The sequence below is a fragment of the Zonotrichia leucophrys genome, chromosome 1A, assembly GCF_028769735.1.
Source record: "Zonotrichia leucophrys gambelii isolate GWCS_2022_RI chromosome 1A, RI_Zleu_2.0, whole genome shotgun sequence".
NCBI lineage: Eukaryota > Metazoa > Chordata > Aves > Passeriformes > Passerellidae > Zonotrichia > Zonotrichia leucophrys.
This window is the reverse complement of record NC_088170.1, coordinates 63,127,651-63,150,291: the sequence shown is the minus strand read 5'-3', so window position 1 is coordinate 63,150,291 and position 22,641 is coordinate 63,127,651. Positions and strand designations below refer to the sequence as shown.

The 22,641-nt window shown below is 35.3% G+C and overlaps 1 protein-coding gene across 1 annotated transcript in view; it reads left to right on the top strand.

The window, feature by feature from the left end:
• Positions 1-22,641, top strand: part of SEMA3E (semaphorin 3E) — a 129,472-nt gene that overhangs the window by 54,501 nt on the left and 52,330 nt on the right. Inside the window, exons 2-3 of the mRNA XM_064702967.1 lie at positions 12,386-12,546; positions 19,975-20,034. Coding sequence (XP_064559037.1) covers positions 12,386-12,546; positions 19,975-20,034 — 221 coding nt within the window. The remainder of the gene's footprint in view (positions 1-12,385; positions 12,547-19,974; positions 20,035-22,641) is intronic.

Here is a 22,641-nt window from a genome sequence, read left to right as displayed (position 1 = left end):
TTCTATGGGTCACAGAATATTTTCCTTGGATGAATATTTTCTGAGGAGATGAATGTAAATACTCTTTTTTTTTATTTTATTGTTGCATAGAAATATTTTACTTGCAAATGTGACACATCAAACTACTGATCTGGTATCAACATCCTGTGCTTGTAGAAAACTTTGTTCTTTAGTAAATTATGTTATGAAAAATGAAAATGGGGAAATAACCTGGAATATAGCTAATCCTTTCCCCACTAACTAGAACAGATTGTCAGATGTTTCCACCTATCTTTTTTTGATTGGCTTATCTAGTAGCAATTCCACCACTTGCTTTTGCAGACAATTCTAGAACTAATAGATCTGACTTTTATATTATTTATATCACTATTGCTTAATTACCCATCACAATGCCTTGTCTTGTCCTTGCAGTATTTGCTGTTTACTTTTCCCTTTCTCTTTTTTCAAAAACAAATATGTGTTATTGTGCTGTGGTTTAACAGCTTTATCTTCCATTTCTTCCAACAGTGGAAAATGGGTAGGGAATGTTTGATACTTATCATGCACTAAATTTGGATAAGTGAATGAGATTGAAAAAGATGCAATTAAAAACATTTTTGGGGGGCTTTCTTGTGCTATACCTACAGCACACATCATGGCCTGTGTGGTCTCTCAGTGGCTGCCAGATGAGATGTTGTTATTGAGAAATACATCCTTCTGCAGGAGAGCCTGTTGAAATCAGAAACAGTGTAATAGATATTTATGTGAATAACACTGGCAAAAACAAACTAGATATATTGCATTTTCATTTACATGTATGAGTATTTTCTAATGCTTTGCCTCCTTTTTTTCTTCTTTGAAAGAAATGTCGCATTGTCTTCAGATCAAACACTATTTTATAATATTCTACAAGTGTCAGAATATGACCCAATTCTTTAATTCTTAAACAGAGAAAATTCCCTTGAACTTTAGTTAAGCTTATATAATAAGTGGCAGAACTACTTAAGTGTAACATTTTCCTGTAAAATATTTATGAAATATAATATAAACAGTTAAATAGCTCTCAGTTAAATAATATATGTTTTGGACCCATTCATTCCTAAGTGTACTTCTGACAGTTTGATAAATACATTATTCTGTGGCAAGTTATTTCATACAGTTCATTATGATGTTTTTACATGTTTTTCCTAGTGTCAGGCATAGAGAATTGTATCCTCTATTGTATAGTGCAATATGCAGCAGGTATTAAAAAAGTCATTTGTCCTCAGATAGTCCCATGCCTGTAAATAATATGCAGAATATAAATCTCTGTTTCTATTCTATTCTAAGAAAAACATTGCTCTCAGATTAGGTATATAGTACTTGGGATCTGTAGTTCTAATATAATATCTTCACATTTTTCATATTTATATCGAAAATTATATTGGATGTAACCAGCATATCTAAAATGTTGAAATTTATTTAGAAATTGTCATGTAATTTTGTGAAAGGATTCTGAATTTTGTCTTCTTTATTAATTTTTCTCTTCATCTTTCAATCTCTACACATTACTATGAAAAATCCATTGCAGTTTTTTCATAAGTTCTATTGCTTTTGAAGATAGATAAATTTTTTTAAATATTCATCTTCTTAGAGAAGGCATAATAATAGGCATTTTAAAGGTATGCAGAAGTTCTAGAAGTTCTTTGCTAGCTGCACAGATTCTAGTTTTGGTTTTTGATTTTGGTGTATTTTTCCAACACCATTCCATTTTGAAGTGGGAGGGGTTTATGGGAGATTTTTTATGATTACCATCAAGTCAAGTGAGTATATAGAGATGTTACTTTTAATTTCAGGAGACTTTCTCTGTTCCATTGTAGAATTCTCTTCACATAAGAGGGACCTTTCTTATCATTGGGAATTTTTCTAAAAGCACCTGAAAGGCTTAGGAGCACAAACCACAGCTGAAATTCAGTACAGTCTATTGTATGACTCCATTGGATAATCAAATGTGACATGAGGAGTGATAATGTTTACATCAAAGTACAATACACTTCTAAACAAGCACTATCACTTTTCTGTCTTGCAAAACCCACCAGAAAAAAATGAATAGTGTTGGGAGGAAAAGGAAAGGGAGGATGGGTGGACATATCCATGAAGGTTTGAGAATAATATGCAACAGCAAATAGTACAGTTTATAATAGTTACATGACCATTAATGGCTCCCCAATGTTGACTTTTATTCTCCAGCTACACTATTTAAGATCAAGTGTGTTGAATTCTCCCAGCTCCAAGTCAAATGGCTGAAGAATGTTTTGTCTGTTAATATTTGCAAAGCATTACTGATTCTGAGAGGTTTCAAATATGTCCTAAACTATTGCAATAAAGCTTTTTTCTGTCTCTCTCTTCCAAGTAATTCACTAATTTAGAATTTTCAGATAATTAGGCATACTGGGGGAAGAAACGAAAGAGAAAACAAAGATAGCTATTTCTATGTGTTGCCCATTGCTACAGTGATTAAAATTGCAAACAGTGATAAAAACTAACCTTGGTTTATTTTTAGAATGCATTTTGGAGATGAATTCATCTATGTTCATTATGTATCTAAAACTTAGATTAAATTCTTAAAATTTGGATCATAAAAATTACTATTTTCAGATTGTATTTGTTTGGATGCCCTTCTACAGGAATTTTAAAATGCAGTTTGGGAATGCCTCTTTCTTTTGTTCTGATAAAAAAAGACAGCTGGATAAATACCTTAAACTAGACATCTGACTTTGAACAAAACAAAAGCTGAATATGACATATCCAACCCTGCAATATATGAGCTTGAATTCATTCATACAGCTTTGTGTCATAATTTAAAAAAAAAAAAAGGTACTTAAAATAAAGACAACAAAAAGGTCTTTGGTGTATTCAGTTTTCATTAATATTTAAAAGCATTTGAGATGGATCAGGAAAAGCAGGGTCAAAGCATGGATGTATTAGTAGTTCCAGTTAACTTACATGAGGTAGGCTTTCCAAAGACACTGATGTAGCAGCTGAATACATCTCCTTTCTTTGAGTTAAATCTTTCCAGAGAGGATATTCTGGTCAATTAAAAGAACAAACTTTGGACTAACAAAGTCTTCATTTCTAGAGAAGTCTATTCACTCTGTTTATAGAGTTTCTATGCTCAGGGAAAATTGAGTTTATTTCAGAGTGTGAGCTGTAGCAAATCTTTCTAAACTCACCTGTGGAATACAGTCTTGAACTCTGCATATGCTGTGAGTAATTTATTTCACAGGAAAAAAATAGCTTGAAAATTTCCTTTCATCTTTTTGGTTATTTCCATTTCGATTTTCCCTCTGCCTTTTGCTTTTCTCACAATGCCTCCTTTCTCCTCAATTCTGTTTCTTTTCCTGTTGATGACTGCAGATAGCCTTACATACACTGTCAATCACATGCCATCCTGCCCAAGAGCATATGCTGCTGAAAATCACATGAGATAGCTCCTTTTAATCCATCTTTTACAGGGGAAATTCAATTTAACAGTCATTTTGAATAGCATAAACCCCTGACTCTTGGCATCTTCATTTTAAATGAAAGCACCAGATTCTCTTTCTGTCAAAACACAGAATTTCTCCATAGGAAGAATTCTCCTCTTCCCATACTGGTGTGGTAATAACCATGTAGTAAGTGGTACACCTTAATAAATCAGGTCCTCAGGAGACTGGACTGTCTGTGTTTCATCAGCAGAGGTCTGTGATTATTTGAACCATATGTATCTTCTAAAACTCAAGTTTTATAAATCGATTATTTCACTTGTTAACACTATTAAGATATTAAACGTAATGTAAAACATCTTCTGTGAGTATAATTTTAAAAGGACTTTTCTTTTTGTGCTTACTTCCTTAGAGGTATATTGGATGAAGTGCATAAGTTCACAAAGAGTATTTCATGGATGCTTGTGTTTTCCATAGGTTGGAATAATTGCACAGTTAAAAATTCCAGTTTATATTTCTACTATTATTTTCTATTAGAACATAGAAATGTGTTTTAATAGAAAAACACATTTCTGAAGCTTTCTATAATACAGTTTACCATGCATAAAGAAATTTATAATATTGATGATATCCACAACATTATTGTGTATTATCACCTCCTAAAATGCTTCACTAAAAAAGGATCATTAGGATTTGAAGTCACTAGAAAATTTTAGGCAGCCACATTATGCAGGTCACTGAGACCTGGGAGTTCATAATAGCCACAGTGTTGTGCCATTTTGCATAAGCAATTTTTTGATAATTTCTATCACAACCATATTTCTGAACTGTGTTGTCAGATAGCATTTTGGGGATGCATGTACCTTTTCCAATTAAAAATCCCACTGGTAAGATAAACAAATGTTTTTATAATAGAGTATAATGGTATAATGAGTATGTCAATTTACCATAGCAAATTTGTTTGAATGAGTGCCAAAATTTGCTATCTAATACTGAAGTGAATTTAAAATAAAAATTATTCACCATTCTGCAAGTAATGTCCCTCTAACTGGAAACAGATATGGAAAAAATATAGTAAGCTTAATTTAAAATATTTTAAATTATTATTGTTGAAAACTAAAAACTATCATTAAAAGCATAATTTATGTAGGCATCATTTATGGTAGTATTTTAACATTGAATTTATGAAAATTTCTTCTCATTCTGAGTTAATCCTATGTAAGCTGTTTCTCAGGTCTAGATAAAATGCAGAAGGAGAACTATTTTCCCTATACTGCTCCACATCTATTTAATCTATACTAGTGTGATTATTTAGGTCAAAATTAATGAACTTAATTGGGAAAAATGGCAGATGAACTCTGGATTAGGCCTTCTATGAGAAACCATCCTATCTTACTGCTGTAAAAAAAAACCTGTAAGGTCCAGAAGTTCATAGGGTCAAATATGTTACTGTTGAAAACTAAATATCACTTCAACATACATGACTGTTTAGCAGGTTCTGTAACTGCTGTCATTTGACTTACAAAGGGGTTTTCTTCTAAAAAAATCTGTAAATCATCCATCATTTCTAAGTAGGCATGATTAAAACCCAAAACATCAAGTCTCTATTTCAATGAATTTAATTTCTTTTCAAGCGTTAGTAACATTAAATTGAATATCCGATATTTTTTTATTTGACCAGCATGTAAATCTAGAAAGGTATCTTAAAAATGCTGTAAACTCAGCTTGTATGAATATGGTGTGTGATTTCCTTTAAACTGATGTACATTGTAGAAATTTCCAGCAAGCAATAAAAATATTATAAAATACTGTGTAAGCATACATGTTTTTACTGTTCTGTAATATAGTAACACTATAAACCCTGGTATTTTTGTAATGGTTCTATTTCTGTTATTAAGTGACTAAGGCCAAACCACCTACAGTGTTGCTAGCTGAATATGTTATTTTGCTACCAGGGAAGAAAAAACCAAGTATTTGCCAGATGTGACATAATATCTGTATATCACAGTATGTATGTGGCATATAATAGTTTGAAATGGAAATATCAAGGATTAGGACTTGAGCTGTCATGATTAGCCATGTTAAGAACTTTCAAGCTACACATTATCTGTCATTATCTGAGTAGAATTAGAAGAAACAAAAATATTTCCTATGATTTATTATATATGTTCCATTTTAAGGTTTTTCCTATATTCTTAGGATGAAAAAAATCCAGAAGAGTGTTTTGTCTCTCATACAGATTGAAACTATTCTTGTCTCCCCAAACTGTACCTTTTAATTTCAGAAACTTTTGCCTCTGTAATTTCGACAGACTGACAGGGAAATATTTTGTTTGAAGTTTTGACTATAATTTAAACTTCATCACTAAATCCAGAACATGTAGAGGAAGAGAACCAAATAAGCAAAATTATTCATGGGCTTTGCTGCACCAGCTCCCTTCATGAAGCCAATTACATTCCCCAAATAAAGCGCAACAGCCAAACTCACCTGCTGTTAAGAATAAAGGTTGAATCATATGAAAGTAGTTATGGAATAATGGGTTTTTGCTTGTTGTTACTGGAGTTTGCTTTCTGTCTCCTTCTCTGCCAAGTTTCTGAGGCATCTGCCTGGCAGCCACATAGATAAAACCTCAAGCAGTGAAAGCTCATACTTCAGTCTCCCTCACCGACTTTTAAACCTATCTCCTGCTGATTCATCTTCTCCCAATAAAACACTAAAGTATCTTAAGAACAGCATTTAAAAATTACAGTGGTGTCTTTCAGCACTAGTACTACCCTTTTTAGTTAGTTTACTATTTGCAATTAATTCTGCTATTACAGTTTTTAGCTCAGATTTTGCTACCAATTCTCCTGCAGGAGGATTTACTTTGGCCAGCTCTGGCCAGTTAACACTGTTCCCTTTTCTACTTCCCAACCAGTTCAGTTCCTTGCTGTTTGACCTGAGTTAATGTAACTTTCCATTACCTGAAAATCACTATCATGACTCTATAATTACTTTATAGGATTATGTTGGACTGAGGACTGTAAGCACAGAAAAGTAAAAAAATGTCAGTCTCATATTCAGCAGAATTGGGCGGTTTAGGTGAATTTTACTCTCTATTCGTTTTCCCTGGAAAGAAATCTTCTGCTTCCTATTAGTTTTATATAGAATATTGCCAGTTAGAAGTCTTAACCTTGTCCAAAAAGATTCAACCACTTGTAAGTTTATACTTTTGTCCTTGTGATGGATGAGCCTTTAGAGTACCCTCAAATAAATATGTGCCTTAAAGTACCAGTGTTTTGTAACAGAAGATACATATATTGCCTGGTCTTACAATTGACCTGTAGTTCATAAACTGTCACAGATATTTCAGGCTCTCCTCTATGCCTCTTTTTATTTTTTCTCATTTTTGTTTCTGTCTCCTTCTTGCCACTTGTAAGCAGATTTTGTTATCACTTGTCAGCAATATAGCAAAAAGCTAAAATAATTAAAATTACATAAGGTTCACAAAGTTCTTGTAAAACTTGTTCCACTGCAGTATCTGTATTCAGGACTATGCCAATAATTTGAAGCATAAGCTGTCATTCAGGTGCTCACATTACCTAGGCTTTATATCAGTGGCCTTTCTTATTATTGATGGGGACAGAAGGCAACCCCGGCCATTAACTCTTCCTGTAAAGCAGCACTGAGACATCCACCTTATGTGGGCTCATTTGTCAGTGCCCTGCATCTGGAAAACATCTTTGCTGGAAAAATGATCTGCAGCACAAAGTGGTGTGGGAGGTGAGACTATATTTCTGAAGAATTTAAAAGGGGAGCCAAAGATTTTTATGAGGGCAAAAAAGGGCAAAGGCAATAGACATGTGCAGTTGTGATGATGTAATGCTATGAAGAACAGAGCAGAGCAACAGCAGCTTTGTCACTCCCTGAGAAAAATAAAAAAAGATTAAAAATTTGCAATGGTATTTGTATGTATTGAAGGTCCAAAATTATATATTACTCAAAATATGCTTAAATTCTGAGAGTGTGTTATAAATGAAATGTCACTATAATCTGGTTGCTGTGGAGCACCACTGAGATTTTTTTGCATTTAATTTTCCAAGCATATTTAAGTTATCAATAATTTTTATTTTAAAAACATTTTAACAAAAATAGAGTGACAATTTTTTTTTTCTAATTGAAGAATTGACTGTTCTAAAATAATCTTAGAAGTTGGAATTATATACTGCTCATTGAAATACCCAAGAAATTGCCTTTTAGGAATATAATTAACATTGTTAGACCAATGTGTAATAGAATCCATTTTGTCAAACAGGATAGAGTATGAATACATTCACCAAAGTAGATCTGCTGTAAAAGAAGGTGTGGTAAGCAAGATCAGTCTGAATATTTGCCAGCAACCTCTGTCAGACAGATAGCAAACCATCAGGTTTGTTCTCAGCTTTTAAAACAGAAAGAAATCAGATTTTTTCTCTTATGAAATGCAATTCAGCAGTGCAGACTTGCTTTAAAGCTTTCAGAGGTAAAGTGAAGTGCCATATAGGAGTATGTAAATATTGAAGTAGTCTTTCCTTTGTTGAATAAAATGCTCTTTGTACTGCAATGGGGTGGGTTTAGTTATGGTCTTGAGAGTTTAGATTAAAATGGAAAAGCACTATAGCACAAAAGATAACATTTTCTCAAATTTATGGATCAGTACTCCAGAAGATTTGTTTTTGCCAAAAAATAGGAAAGGCCTTTTCTCTTTTTTCCTATGTGCTGAGTACTAGCAATATATTCATCCTGAATAATTCATCCTCTGTGTCTCTGGCTTTTTGTTTCTTTATGCAGATCTTTACAGAACAAGTAACTTTTTTGGTGGTTTGTTTGTTTTTTATTTTGGTTTTGGGTTTTTGTTTTTGGTTTTTTTTGTCACTTAAACCTATAGAAACTCAGTAAAAGGAAGGGTTCTGCTCAACTGAAACCCTTAGTCACTCCCACTTGAGGGAGAAGCCAAGAGAGCTGGAGTGGAACTTTTCCCAAGGAGTTCTGACAAGGGGTAATGGCTCTAAACTGTAAGAGCTTAGGTTGAGATTAGATGTTAGAAATCTTTTACTGTGAAGGTGTTGAGACACTGGCACAGGTTGTCCGGAGAAGATGTGGGTGCCCCATCCCTGGAAGTGTTCAAGGCCAAGTTGGACAGGACTTGGAGCAACCTGGTCTTGGAGAAACTATGGCAGGAGGGTTGGAACCAGATGATTAAGGTCCCTTCCAACCCAAATAATTCTGTGATTCTCAGAGCTAACAATGCATTTGTGTGAGCATGAAAGCAGTGCTATGTGTGGAGGCAGCAGCTCATCCAGAAGCAGTACAGCTTCTTTCCTACATTGAAGCCAACCAGCTTTCCTGAAGGGGCATAGCACAATAAAAATTGTTCTACTGCTTCAGAACCTGTGTCATTTACATCAAACCTCACCATGGTGAGATTCACTTGCCTAGAAATGGGAAGCTTCTAGTGCTGTTTTAGATTCCCATATATACAACTCATTCTCCAGGCATTCAGGATGTGCTGCGTTATCCAAATATCTCATGTATCCTATAACATATGGAAATTCTACTACCTATCAAAGGATCTACATAATATTGCTACATTTGTGATTCAATACAAAATCTTTCTCCAACCCCAATTTTTTGGGTTCCAGTCCTTTGAGATGTCAGGTTCATTCCTATTCCTTTTTCTACCCCCACAGCAACGCCATGTCTGTGTAGTTTGCTGGACCTAGCCTTAGAAATATATCTTTTTGCAAGTTCTATCTTGAAAGATATTTAATATTCTCAACTTCCATTTAAGACAATAAGATTTGCAGGTGTGCTTTGTGGGACTGAGTCTTATATGAGCAGTTATCAGTTTATGTGATCGGGTAGAGAATTGTTCATCATTATGAGAACACATGTGTCATATCTCTGATCTATGTAAAGAAATACTGTCTCATTTATGAACAATTTGCCTTCAGGATAACATGAAAATAAATCAGGGGAAGCTACCACAGTAACCTTTTGTTGCTTGTATATAACTAGAATTAAAATGCAATTCCTTTCACTCCAAGACTGATTAAAAAATAAAATATACTGAATGATTTATATTCTTGCAAATAAAAACTGGCTTTATTTAGGACCAAAAGTGTATTTCTAGCTCTGCTTTCATTTCATTTCTAATCTGTTCAGAAACAAGAGATGTTCTTCCAAAACAGCAATCTGCTCATTTGCTTGGCAAGAGCAAGCTTTGAAAGTGCCATTTCCACATTGCTGTGCAGCTGTGTGCTGAGTGTGTCACTGTCAAAAAATGTGTGTCTATCCATTGGTTAGTATGCAATGCTTAGTGTCGGATCTCAAGATCTCAGTCCTGAGATGCCGGGCCTCCGAGACCACCTTGGGGTCTCGGGAGTCCTGGAATGTTGCCAGAAGTGTCTGGTAGCTGGACTTTAACCCTGCACAGGAGACGACAAGGATGAGAGCTTCACAGGGTGAATGGTGAAGGGATTAGTTAATTAGAGGGTGAGACACAAGGTTTAGGATTTATGTACAGGGGGGTTTAGAGGAGTAAGATGGAGGAATTGGGGTGTGTCCTGTCCTCCTTCTTCTTCCTCTTCTCCTCCATCTTCTTTGGCCACGGTGGCACCTTTGGATTGGTTATTACTAAGAGTACACCGAGTTATAACAATAGATGGTATTGGGGAAAAATGATAAATATTGTACACGTCACAATGGGTATAAAGATAGGTGCCTGCCCCGGAGGGCAGAGACAGTGTGCCCATGGCTGACTGCTGAGCAGATCTCTGCTGGCTGAAAGAACATCTTTTAGATAAACAATTAATAAACATAAAACCAGAAAGAAGAACTGAAGCCTCTTCTCGTCCTTCGATACGCGGGCTGCCCCAAGGCCACCCTAGGGCCTTTCCAGGCCCCTCAAACAGCCGAGATAAACCGGACAGCTTAGACAAAAAAGTCTCTTGTTCTATTCATCATGATGTTCCTCTCTGTGACTTAGTTTTCCATTTTCATTAAGTGAGGCCAGTCACACACAGGTACAACTATTTAATAGATTCTGTTTGAAAATCACTAGAGAAAGACATCATATGAGAGGCTGAAATTTTAGTACAACTCGTTTGATGTAAATTTTATCCAGTAAGGAAACAACTTTCAGAAACTAGTTACTTTTACCCTCTGTTGACCTGAACTCAGCCTACCTAGTAAATGGAGTAAAACATATTTATCCTATTACTGAAATCATGCACAATATACTTAATAATTTAAAAAAATAGAAATGTTGTCAATTTGTTGGATTATATTAATACCCTTTCGAGCATTAAATTTCTTAATTACAGAACATCAGCTGTAGTTTCTATGTTTCTGTGAAGGTGCAGTGTGGACAAATAAACATAACTGCTGGTATGGCATGTGAGCAGGAGCCTCCAAATTGGATGGGGGCTCATTTGTCTTCTCTAGCTCAGAGACAATTCCACTTCTTACAACATCAGCTTCAGTACCACAAGCAAACAATTGAAAAAAATATGCCTACGGAAAGCTGAGAGGATAAGCATATTGGATTAGTTTTACCAAAAGTCATTTCTTCAAAATAAAACAATTTGCCACAGTACAGACATAAGGACATAGTTACTTTCCCCCAGTCCTAGCTGTGTTGTTTTGGAGGGAGTCTGAGGATACTCTCTCAAATGACTCCTTTTGAGGCTTCTCAACAACAAAGTTGTTTTCAGCCTTTTTGACCTGCTGCTAGCCAGGTTGTGCTCTGCACCACAGTGCAGAGAGATCCCCATGTTTTGCCTCTTTCTTGCTTTCTGAGGCCTGAATTCAAGTTTCTGCAACATTACCCAGAATGAATTTCCTTTTCTCAGTGGAACTGGCTTTAGCCTAGATGATATACAGCTAAACCTCAGATTCCCATATCAGGTCAGTGCATTTCTTGACAAAATCAGTGTTGGAAAATTACTCATATGCATTTCACAGATTTCATACTGTTTTCACTGAATTTAGAGGCAATACACACAGTGAACTAAGTGAAGACAGTGCTAAACTTAAAACCCACAATGCCATCCTCCTAAAAATACAAACCCAGGTAAAATAGTGTATACGTTGAAAACCTGGAGTTTGACATACCTGAAAGACAAGGACACAATTTCCAGTGTGTTTTTTTTTCAATTTCCATTAATTCATTCCATTTTTGTCCATTTGCAATTACTGTTCTTAGAAGTACTATTGTATTTGCAGAGAATGCCTCAATGAAGGCAGGAATGATGAATCTGACTTCATGTTCTCAGAAGGCTATTTTATTACTTTATAATACTATATTATATTAAAGAGTACTATACTATACTAAAGAATACAGAAAGGATACTTAGTAAATGCTAAACAGATAATGAAAACTCCTGACTCTCTCCAGAGTCTCGACACAGCTTGGCCCTGATTGGCCAATGAGTCAAAACAACTCACAGCAGAATCCAATGAAACAATGACCTGTGGGGAAGCAATCTCCAAACACATTTCACATGTGAGCGAAACACAGGAGAAGCAAATGAGATGAGAATTGTTTTCCTTTTCTCTGAGGCTTCTAGCTTCCCAGGAGAAAAATCCTGGGTGAAGGGATTTTTTTCAGAGAATGTGAATACCACAAAGTACATTTTCCTTTTCAGAAAATGTCCAGGAGAAAACTAACTTTCATCTCTCCCTATCTCATATCTTAGGCATAAAGATTATGATGGAAAGACTCAGAGACAAACCTCCTGTAGAACTGGCTTAGTTTAAAAATTGTTCCCAGGTGTTTCGTGTCTCTTTCTTACTGAAAGATTATATGTTTAGCATTTTAATGTCCCACAACTTCTCGCCCAGTTCCCTAGGAGGATATGAAAATGAAGCCATGAAAGCTAAGCTTTTTGGTATTTATCACAAGCACTCTGATTGTGTTTCAGAGCTCTGGGATTTAAACAGGACGTCAGTCTTTCGTAGCCCGTTTGGATATCTTGGACTTCACGTAATGCTGCTGGATGAGTATCAAGAGCGACTGTTCGTGGGAGGAAGAGATCTCTTGTATTCCCTCAGCTTGGATCGAATCAGCGACAACTACCGAGAGGTGGAGTAAAAAGCCATATATGTACATTTGTAGTATATATTTATATATATTAGTCACTTCATGTTACAGCATGTAGCACAGGATATTAGAACTTGCATGGCTGAGGTAATGGAGTTTTTGTAGGTGATTTGTGCATGAACTCTAAGGCCATATTTATATTTAAGAAAAATGCACTAATTACATTTTTTTCCCTCCCCTCTTCACCCATAAGGCTCACTCTGTATGAGAAGACTGGGAGTCATATTACTATTTCTCACTGAATTTCAGCATGGTTACAGATGTTTAGAGCACCTCACATTTGTAGACATCTGATTTATCTTGACTACATTATTGAGGAATAATATCTTCCTGGTATTTCTGGGGAGTTTCAGAAGATAAAATTTTAAGGAACAAAAAAATAACATAAATAAAAAATAACGTAGTATTTTTACATTTTATATTTTTATTATATAGCATACTATATGCTAAAAAATAGCTTATAGTAAACTATAAAAAGTTTTAAATAGCAGCATAAACCTTGAAAGTTTTTTGGGTTTTTTTAACCTTTAGAAACTGGATTTTGTATTGGTTTGAGCCAGAGGTACTATTACGTAATGACTGAAAGTGGCATTTGAAGGCTACTCAGTGGTCTGTGGGAGAAAGGTGGGTTAAGTCATAATCCTGGCAGAGAGCTCAGAACATTGTGGAAACCGCAAGTGATTGGCAAACTGACAACTGAAGTGGAGAGGCTGGAGGCTGAGCTGATGTGAGCCTTGGATTCCTTACTCACTTCTGCCCTTGGAAGCTAGAACTGGAAAATAGAATGGCAAGGGAAGCTGGCAGGAGCATTGTTCCATTGTTCAACTATTTTGAATGCAGAGAAATGATGTCTTGAAATATTTCAGTGTTTTCCTTATCTGTTTTTTAAAATTTTCCCAATGTGTTTTGATGTATTTTCATTTATTTGCAAACTAATTGGTAGAATAAAAAGTGAGTAAAATAAAATAGTCACTTGAGGGAAATATTTTTGTTGATTTCTATACTGCACTGACCAATGATGTTTCAAAATCTTTTTTTTTTTGCCTTCTTGCTTAAAGTGAATATCACTATTCTTATGTCAACACTCTGACCAACTTTACCATAAATATCTTTACTTATCTCCAAGCATAATTAGCATGTTCCATTACTGTTATGGGATATTAATCTTTTCAGGGAGGCTATTTGAGAATGTATCTACATTAAAAAAAAAATCGCCCAGAATTTAACTCCTCAGGGGGCAGAGTTACATACTGAGCTTTGTTCCTCAACAGTGAGATATAAGCTAATTCCTTTTCACTTTGATACAAATTATTAATATCTTGTGACAAGATATTAGAGCTCGCAGATATAAAAACATTTAGAACAGCATTTTTTTTTCTATAAAACAAGCTTTTTGTCTCCACTCTCTTCTTCCCTCTTTGGCAGTAGATCTGTGAGGGAAGATGACAGGATAGAGCACTTCACGCTTCTGTCCAACCACCATCATCCCATCTGGACACACTCAAAGTTCATTGCTCCCCTTCTTGTTTTTAAGTGGAATATCAGCCATTTACTCTGAAACCATGTTCTCTTGTCTGGAGACCTGTGTAGAGTATGGCAAAGTGATGAAACTCTTCTTGCCTTTTTTATGGTAAAGATGAGAAACTGAAATAAATGAAGCTTGGCCTGGCACCTTTAGAAACATGGTGCAATCTCACTGTACAAATGGCACGAGCTTTTTCTTTTTTCCCAGAGTTCACTCACTGCAAATCTCATTCAAGGATAGTTAAGGAAAGTATGATAGTCTTACAGCTTTATCATCAAAAGTGTGGAATGAGACATTTCTGTTATAGGAATCCTTAATTGCTGAGATACATTGGAGAAGGTTCCTGGGGTTGAGAGTGTGGTTGATTAATTATTGCCAATGTTCTTAATTAATTGATGTTTAACTGTGTCTTGGTTAGTTTTTGACCTTTTCTTTCAGACTGAAGAGTTTAGCTTAATTAATCTAAACTGGAAGTTGTAATCCCCTGAAAGCATATGAGTGCAGGCAAGTTCCTGGATTTTATTCTCTCTCTAACCAGGATGACTCACTGTCTGCAAAAGAAAGGTTTCATGAAGTTTTGGGCAGATTTGTATTGATCTTCATCTTCTCTGACCCAGAAAACAGTTTATGTCTTTTAAATCATAGTCATCCCTTTCTCAACAATTTGGAATATGAATATGCTTTCTAAAAACTAAACTGAAATCCATTCCCAACTAGAGATTTATGCCTTTTGCTGTAAAATGACCAAAGAATTCAGTTCTAGCCAGCATATTAGAAGTTATCCCAAAGAAAAACAACTAAATGCTGAGTGGACATAAAATGCTTTTGCATTGAGACCTGTTTACTGCCAAAGTAATCCAACATTTCCAAAAAACTTAACTTGTGATGCATGTGAGGTATGCCTCCTATAAATCTGTATTTAATAGACTACATGTTTTCTTCCAGTTCAATTTCTTCAGCTTTCAAACACACTGCAACACTCTGAAGGGTAGATTATAGCTTTTTCATGTAACTCAATGGCTGTTTATATAAATGTCTACCAAATTATTTTAAATACATTTTATCCTCACCAATTTTTCATATACACTAAAAAAACCATTAAAAAAAAAAAAAACTGGGGAAAAAGGCCTTCAGGAAAAAATACTACTACTGTCATTCTTTCATTGGTGAAGGAATCCAGACATTTTGGTTGAGCTCTCAACTGTAGCAAAAACCTTCCATGTCACCTGGGAAAAGGAAAGACCCCCCACTTCTCTATTTGTCCAGTAATGTTTATTTTGCCTACTTTGCTCTTTGTATCTCTCATTTAATGCATACAGAGTGTATTATAATCTTGCTTAGAGTATGTAACACATAATGCTTTATGGTTTTGAACATTACTTAGATGTCTTGTCTCCACGTGAAGAGTGCCCTTACAGTGAGGGAGAATATGAAATGTGAGTATCAATGATTACAGAGAATTAGAGCCATATAAGAACTCAAAAACTTGGGTAAAGACAAAGCTTTGTAGGCACATTTTACTTAACCTTTGTTTTCCCTAAGAGCTCATTCCCTTTGACACCATCTTTTGGAATAAATCCTTACTCATATTTGAAATTTGGTCCAAAGCCTTCAAGGCTTGTAGTGATCTAAAAATAGAGAACTTTCTTTGGTGTCTGGTGCCAAATTTGTTTTTGAAAACATTGCAGTTTATTGTAATTGGTGCCAGAGAGGATCTCTATTAACAGCAAACTTAAGCCAGTGCCAGTAGCTCATCACCACTGGTCAAACAGCTCCTAAAGGGGGACCTTTGTTCCTCCTTTGGTCTCATGTTGAGTGAAAATAAACTGCTCTTCCTATTTGCCCACAAATTCCTTACAGATAACTTCAAGAGCCTCAGTAAGATCTGAGTCTGAACAGAAACCTTCCCACTTCTGTAAGTGGGCTTGTGCAGGCAGAATTAAATTGTGCTGTTTCTCACCTAGTGTGAGATGGCTCCAGATTCGGTTTTATATCTCTACTGTAATAAATTATAGAGACCTCATCTTATATCTTGCCTCTAGTGAAGCTCTGCTTCACTCCAGAGCTGCCTGAACATCAGTCTGCAAGAGCAGGGTTTGCTTGAGTCTTCTTTAAATACCGTGTAGGAATGTGAAATAATGTAAACTGAAATAAGAGGCACACAATTTAGTGAGCATTATCCGTTGGAATAACCTTCCAAGAGGTTATTTGTTGATAAATATATACAATATTCAGTCATCAGCAGATATTTTAAAAGAAATTATGTTTCAGCCAAGCACAAGTTAGCTGTTAATTAAGCTCTATTTATTGACTTAAACTGGGGACAGGCTGGTTGAATTGCTTAATTGCCCTGTCGCACATTAGAGTTCAGACTAGAACACACAGTGGTCTGTTTAGGCCTGAAGTGCTATAAAGCTCATATAATTTCTTTAAATTACTTTTCAGTATAGATACCATCGTGTTTTTTAAGGCTACTGGCTGAATGGAGAGGATGTTTGCAGACACTAATTAGCATTCCAGCTCCAATTAAAGTTTCGTCCATATCTGTACTTACTTACAACTCAATTATTTTCCCATGATGAATATATTTTAAAATATCTTTTCCCTACAGTGTTTTACCATCTAAAGAACTAAAATTACATCATCGAGGTCAAGGATGAGAATACTGTGGTACAATAGGAGAAAACATCACTCAGCAAGCAAATTTAAAATTTAATTCACAGTAATCTAAAGTGCTGAAAAATTTTGAAAAATTGTGTTAAAACAAATAGTTATGTCAAGACTGCAGCTAATGGGATGTATGCCAGTGTGATGCTAGTACAGTCTACATACCCAGGCAGATTTCCCAAAATACTTATTGATAGCTTGCCAAATGATTGCAATCCCAGCAGAAAACCAATTGAAAATTAAGGCTGGTAATTGTCACACCTCTTAAACATAAACATCAAGAAAAGTAATACATGGCAGGTTAAAGACTATTATTGCAGCTGATTAATATCTGGATTTTCATGCAGTGCAAACTCATCCTATGTTATGCTAATTTTAAATTTGATATGATAGCAAAATCTGACATGCAGAGATTTTTTAGTCTTGATTCTAAAATACTCTTGAAGAGATTAAAATCTTAATACTTATTTATGTTAAACTCAAGAGCCTTGCAAGAGTTATGAGTTTTAAAAATAATTTCTGGAGAGAAAAACTTCTCCAGGACACATATATCTATTACTAGAGTTACAATTCAGACCCATATACTTCAGGCAATGAACATGGACTTGCCTTAGAAGTCAGCAATTTTGTGAGGAGGGCAACAAAAATGGTCAGAAGGCTGGAACATCTCTCATATAAAGACAGACTGAGGGAATTGGGGTTCAGCTGAAGAAGAGAAAGCTCTAGGGAGACCTCATGCTGGAGTTTCAATTTGTAAAGGGGACTTACAGGAAAGACAGAGAATTTTCTCAAGGTCTGCAGTGACAGGACAAGAGACAGAGGTTTTAAAATAAAAGGCTGTAGATTTAGATTAGATACTAGGAAGAACTTAATTATGAGCATGATGAGACCCTGGAACAGTTTGCCACACAGAAGTTGTGAATGCTCCATCCCAGGAACTGTTGAAGCTCAAGCTGGATGGGGCCTTGAACAACAGTGAAAGAAATCCCTGACTATAGTAGGTGGTTACACTAGTTGGTCTTTAAGGGTCCCTTCCAACCCAAACCATTCTGCAACTCCATGGTTTATTCTTTTTTCTGTGCCAAGGACCAAATTTATGTAGCTCCACTGCGGCTGCTTTTTGACATTCCAGACAAAGCAGGAGCATTAGGTTACCTCTTTGGCTTTTTTATCTTAATTCTGTATATGTATTTAATTCAGTAGATCTTAAGTGGAAAATGTACATCAAAGTATTTTCAACATCACTGGGACTAAGTCTCCAAATGCAAAAATAATCACCTACACACAGTGTATTTAATATCAGGTTACAGAGTCAAGTGTTTTATTCCCTCTGTGGTTTCTCTGTTCCTAACAGCCACCTACACCTGGTGTGAGCAAAAGCTCTCATTTTAGCCTGCTAGTTAGAACATGTCTTTGGGAAATGAAAGCTGTGTTTTTATACTTTTGGTCTTGAGAGATGTTAGAGATCTCACAACTTCTAGGTTTTTTGGGTTAAGGACAGGCTTAACCCAAGCTTCATTTAATTCCTGACCAGTGACTAAAATAAATGACTGTGGACCCTGAGTTTTGCAATGAATGAACCAGGAATGGTCTGATCAGGATGACTGGATGAGTGCCTTCATGGGAGTTCAGCAAAGTCCAGGTACCTTTCCAGCCTATACAGCAGCAATGTAGAGACTAGATGAGAGTAATTTTTCATCACTCATAGACAACTAACTACAAGACCATCTGACTGAAAACAGATGTTCTGATTAACTTGGATTTAGATGGTGTGAGACCTGAACAGTGCCAGGGCACTGCTGACTGACTCAGTTTGCCACTGACCAGGACCCCCAGGTCCCTTTCTGCTGCTGCTCTTGTCTCTCATCCCCTGATCCATGCACAGCACTGGAGTTGCACTGTCCCAGGTGCAGAATACACTTGCCCTTGTTAAACTTGGTATATTTGGTGATTGCCCAGCCCTCTGATTTGTCCTGGTCTCTGCAGTGCCTTGGCCCTGAGAGTCAACAGCTCTTCCCATTTTAGTGTAATGCAAATTTATTTAGTATTTCTTTGATTTCCACATCCAATTCATTAAGAAAGATATTAGGGGAAGTGGGTCTTTTACTTTCAAGCCCCAGGAATCTAGGATAAATAATTTATCCCCACTTGTCTGCTGTTAAGTTTTCTAATAATCTATAATTTTCTCAGATTAGAATTATCTCAAGAAAACTAAGACAGTTCAATTGCCAAAAAAAAAAAAAAAAGGGAGAGAAGAAAAAAGCTTAGTAGAAGAATTTAGTTTAAAAATGTTTTCCAGACAGAAAAAAAAATGTGATTGGATTAATGACAAAAATGTCTTAATGATGACATCAGTTTTTGGATATTTACTTGGTTTCAGCCAAGCCTGATATCACTGATGTGAACATGTTTTTGTTTTCACTTTTAAATGTTGTAAGAAATTAAGTAATCATTCCAGTGTGATCAGTCATTGTTTAATATTGTTTTCATCCAAACAAATCATGCATCTGGGATGAGACCTAAATGTTATACAGTAGATAGCTGAAGAAAAACTCACTTGTGTAATTTGGCTTCACTTCTAATAATTGACTGTGAAGAGCCAATCCTATTCTCATAAGGTTAATTTCTGACCCTTATTAACTTTGCTGTAAGCCATTTTCTTTCCTAAGTGTCACTTCAAGCAGCAAACCAGTAGTTCAAGATTAATAACTATGTTGAAAGTCACTGACAATTTGGCATAGATTTTTCTACTGAATTTATATAAAATGTTCCATATATTAACTTCCTTTAAATTCTGTTGGCTGCTAATAAATTTTCTGTGCTGCCCTAATCAAGAAAGTTGTGTTCCAGCGAAGGAGAGACTGAAGGTCCTTTCCCTCAGGTGAAGCAAGGTTCAGGGGGAACTCATCACAGTATTCCAGTGCTTAAATACTTTAAGAGGCATCTCAGAGAGGAAAGAGGCTCTCCCTTCTCAAGGAGCCAGGGACATGGTGGAGTTTCTGTCATCATTTAAAGATGTCTAGGACACAGCGATAGATAATCTCAGTTGGGCTCTCATTCCCACCAAAAGCTGGACCAGATGATCTTTTGAGGCACCTTCCAACCTGGGCTATTCTATGATTCTGTACTTCTGATCTGAGAATCTTCCACATGAGAAATGATGGAAAAGCTGGATTTCCATGATCAGACTGACAATTAATTTCTTTTTTTTTCCTCAGATCCATTGGCCTAGTACACCTCTGCAGGCAGAAGAATGCATAATTAAAGGAAGAGATGCTGTAAGTATCACTAATTACAGATTAAATATACTTTAATTATACCTGTGGCTGGTCCAAAACAAGAATTCAGGCATCCCTAACTTAAGAGAGATTAAAGCACAGATATAAAGTGAAGTGTTGCAGGTTAAAAACATGTAACTACTGTGAACACATTAAATTATTAGTTTAATTGCTCTTCAAACCAATTCGTAAACAGGCAATGAACACTTTTCATTGCCTGAACTTTCTTCTAATTCTTATTCTGGTGCTATCAAAGAAGGTACCTTAATAATTTTCCTTTTCCATTTCTATGTTCTTTTCTTTTCATACACACAGATTATCTTTTCTATTTTCACATTCCAATTTATCTTTAAAATTCATATTCACTAGAATACATTCAAAAAAGCAGTCATTAATAATTATAAAATACACTGTAATTTATATTTTCCTATAGGTTTCTTGTTCTATTAATAAAAATACTCTGTTTTAATGAACCTCAGACCTGTTCTGTTCTTGTGATTCAGTGCCCTTGCTGTAATCATTTCCTGGGAAAAGACTTGAAAGCTAACTGACACACAGCAGCTGGCATCACTGGCACCACAGGATGAAAGTTCTTCTGGAGGGGAGCTCTCTTTAATTTTGCAGTGCACCAAGCTCATTATCTGCACCTCATAAACACACAGAGAGTGCACCTAATAAATCCCACAGCTGAGAGAGCTCACACTGAACCAAGGGATGTGAAAATTATGATAGTTTTACAGCAACAGTGACAGGAATGTAGGACATGGAAAGAGACATACAAGGTTTGCCCAGACACACAGCAAACAGCAGCCTCAACCATAACCACCATAAATCCCCAGTACATTAGAGAGATATAAATATTTCTTCTGAAGTAAAAGCTTGAGAACTGTCCACATTAAGGCACTGGAAACAGATTTGAAAGTAGTAGTAATAATAATAATAATAATAATAATAATAATAATAATAATAATAATAATAATAATACTCCAACTCTTCTTATTCACCTGGTCTAGAACTGATCCTTTTTGAACTTACGAGTTCATTCTACTTTTTCAGGTTACTTTTAAATCCTTGATAATTTCAGGTGGCTTTGGTTGAAAATGGTGGTTTCTACAATGGCTGAACTTTATGGTCATCTTAAATGAATCCCAAACCTAAATTATTTTACCTTTATTTGATAGTACCGCTAAGCATTGACTGTTTTTAGTTAAATCTCTACCATCCTTCTTTCACCACTACATATTTTCTGATACTCTTACAATATCTCTTTTGTTAAAAAAATGCAGAAATAGATACTGTTGTTTCAAAATAAAGATAGCTGCCTCAGACTTATGTTTCCTTAAAACTCAAAACCTTTTTGCAATCCAGTTTGTCGTTATAATTCCTCAAATTTACATTCTATGAATTTGGTCATTTAAAGAGTTTCATGTGTTTCCCAAATTTCTCTGCAACGTGGAGGTTTGTAGTAACTACTGCTTTTACAGAAAAAAACAGAACTTTTAAATAATCATGAGATTCTAGAAGTAGACCATTTAAGAAAAATACATTAAAATTTTAAAATTTTGTAATATTGTAATACCAAAATATTTTGATCCTCACACGAGACCATTATGTATGGACTACGTGAATGACTTACACTAATTAATATCAAGAAACCTTAGTAATTTCATCAGCATGCTCAGCATTCAGTAAGATAAATTACTCAACCTGAAAGTAATCTAAATTAGAATAAAAAACCTGTCCTACTATTTTTCTTTTCACACTTATTTTTTGCAGCCATAAACCAATATTAACTTAATAACATAATGTCTTAAAGTCAACCCTTTGTCAATTTTAATTTTTAATGCTATTTTTCACACTACAAAGTCTAGGAAAAAAATTCTGTATTTCAAACTTTTTTGCTTATTTCCATGCTGTTTCTATTTTTTATTTTCCTTTGCAAAAGACCTGTTACTCAAGGCATAATTATTAAGTAGAACTGATAATATTGTAATAAGCTTCTCAGCACTGAAACACTTCACATGTACTTTGCTGCCTCTTTCTGTATAACAGAACTGGCCACTTTTACAAGCTTGTATAACCTTTAAAAGTTATCAATTCTTCTTGTAGCAGTAAAATAGCAAGTACTGTAGTCATAAACATTTCCAGAGCTTGTAACAGACTTAATAGGACAATTTAAAAAGGCTTTTCTTAACAACACGTGCATACTCTTAAAATAAGGCCATGCTTTCCTGATTTGAGTGATGGCAAAGAAAAAAAATCCTTCAGCTGTCATCCCGTGTGCCAGGAATCACACCTGCTAGCCTGCAGTGTGAGAGTTTTCAATTACTCTGAATTACTTTATCAGAATTGGAAATCATTCAGATATAAATCAAATTCTGTAGAGATGCCTCACTCCTCCACACTGAGAAGTTTCGGACTAATAAAATTCCACAGATCTATTAATATATCTGTGGAGCATCCTAAAGACAGCCCTAGTTTTTAATTAATTGATATAGTATAAAGAAGTCTTATTTCAATGTTCCCTTGGATGATGCATCTCTTCCCTGCCCTGTGTAAAATACATTATTGGTAGGGTTATCAGCAATGCCTTTTTGCTGACACTTC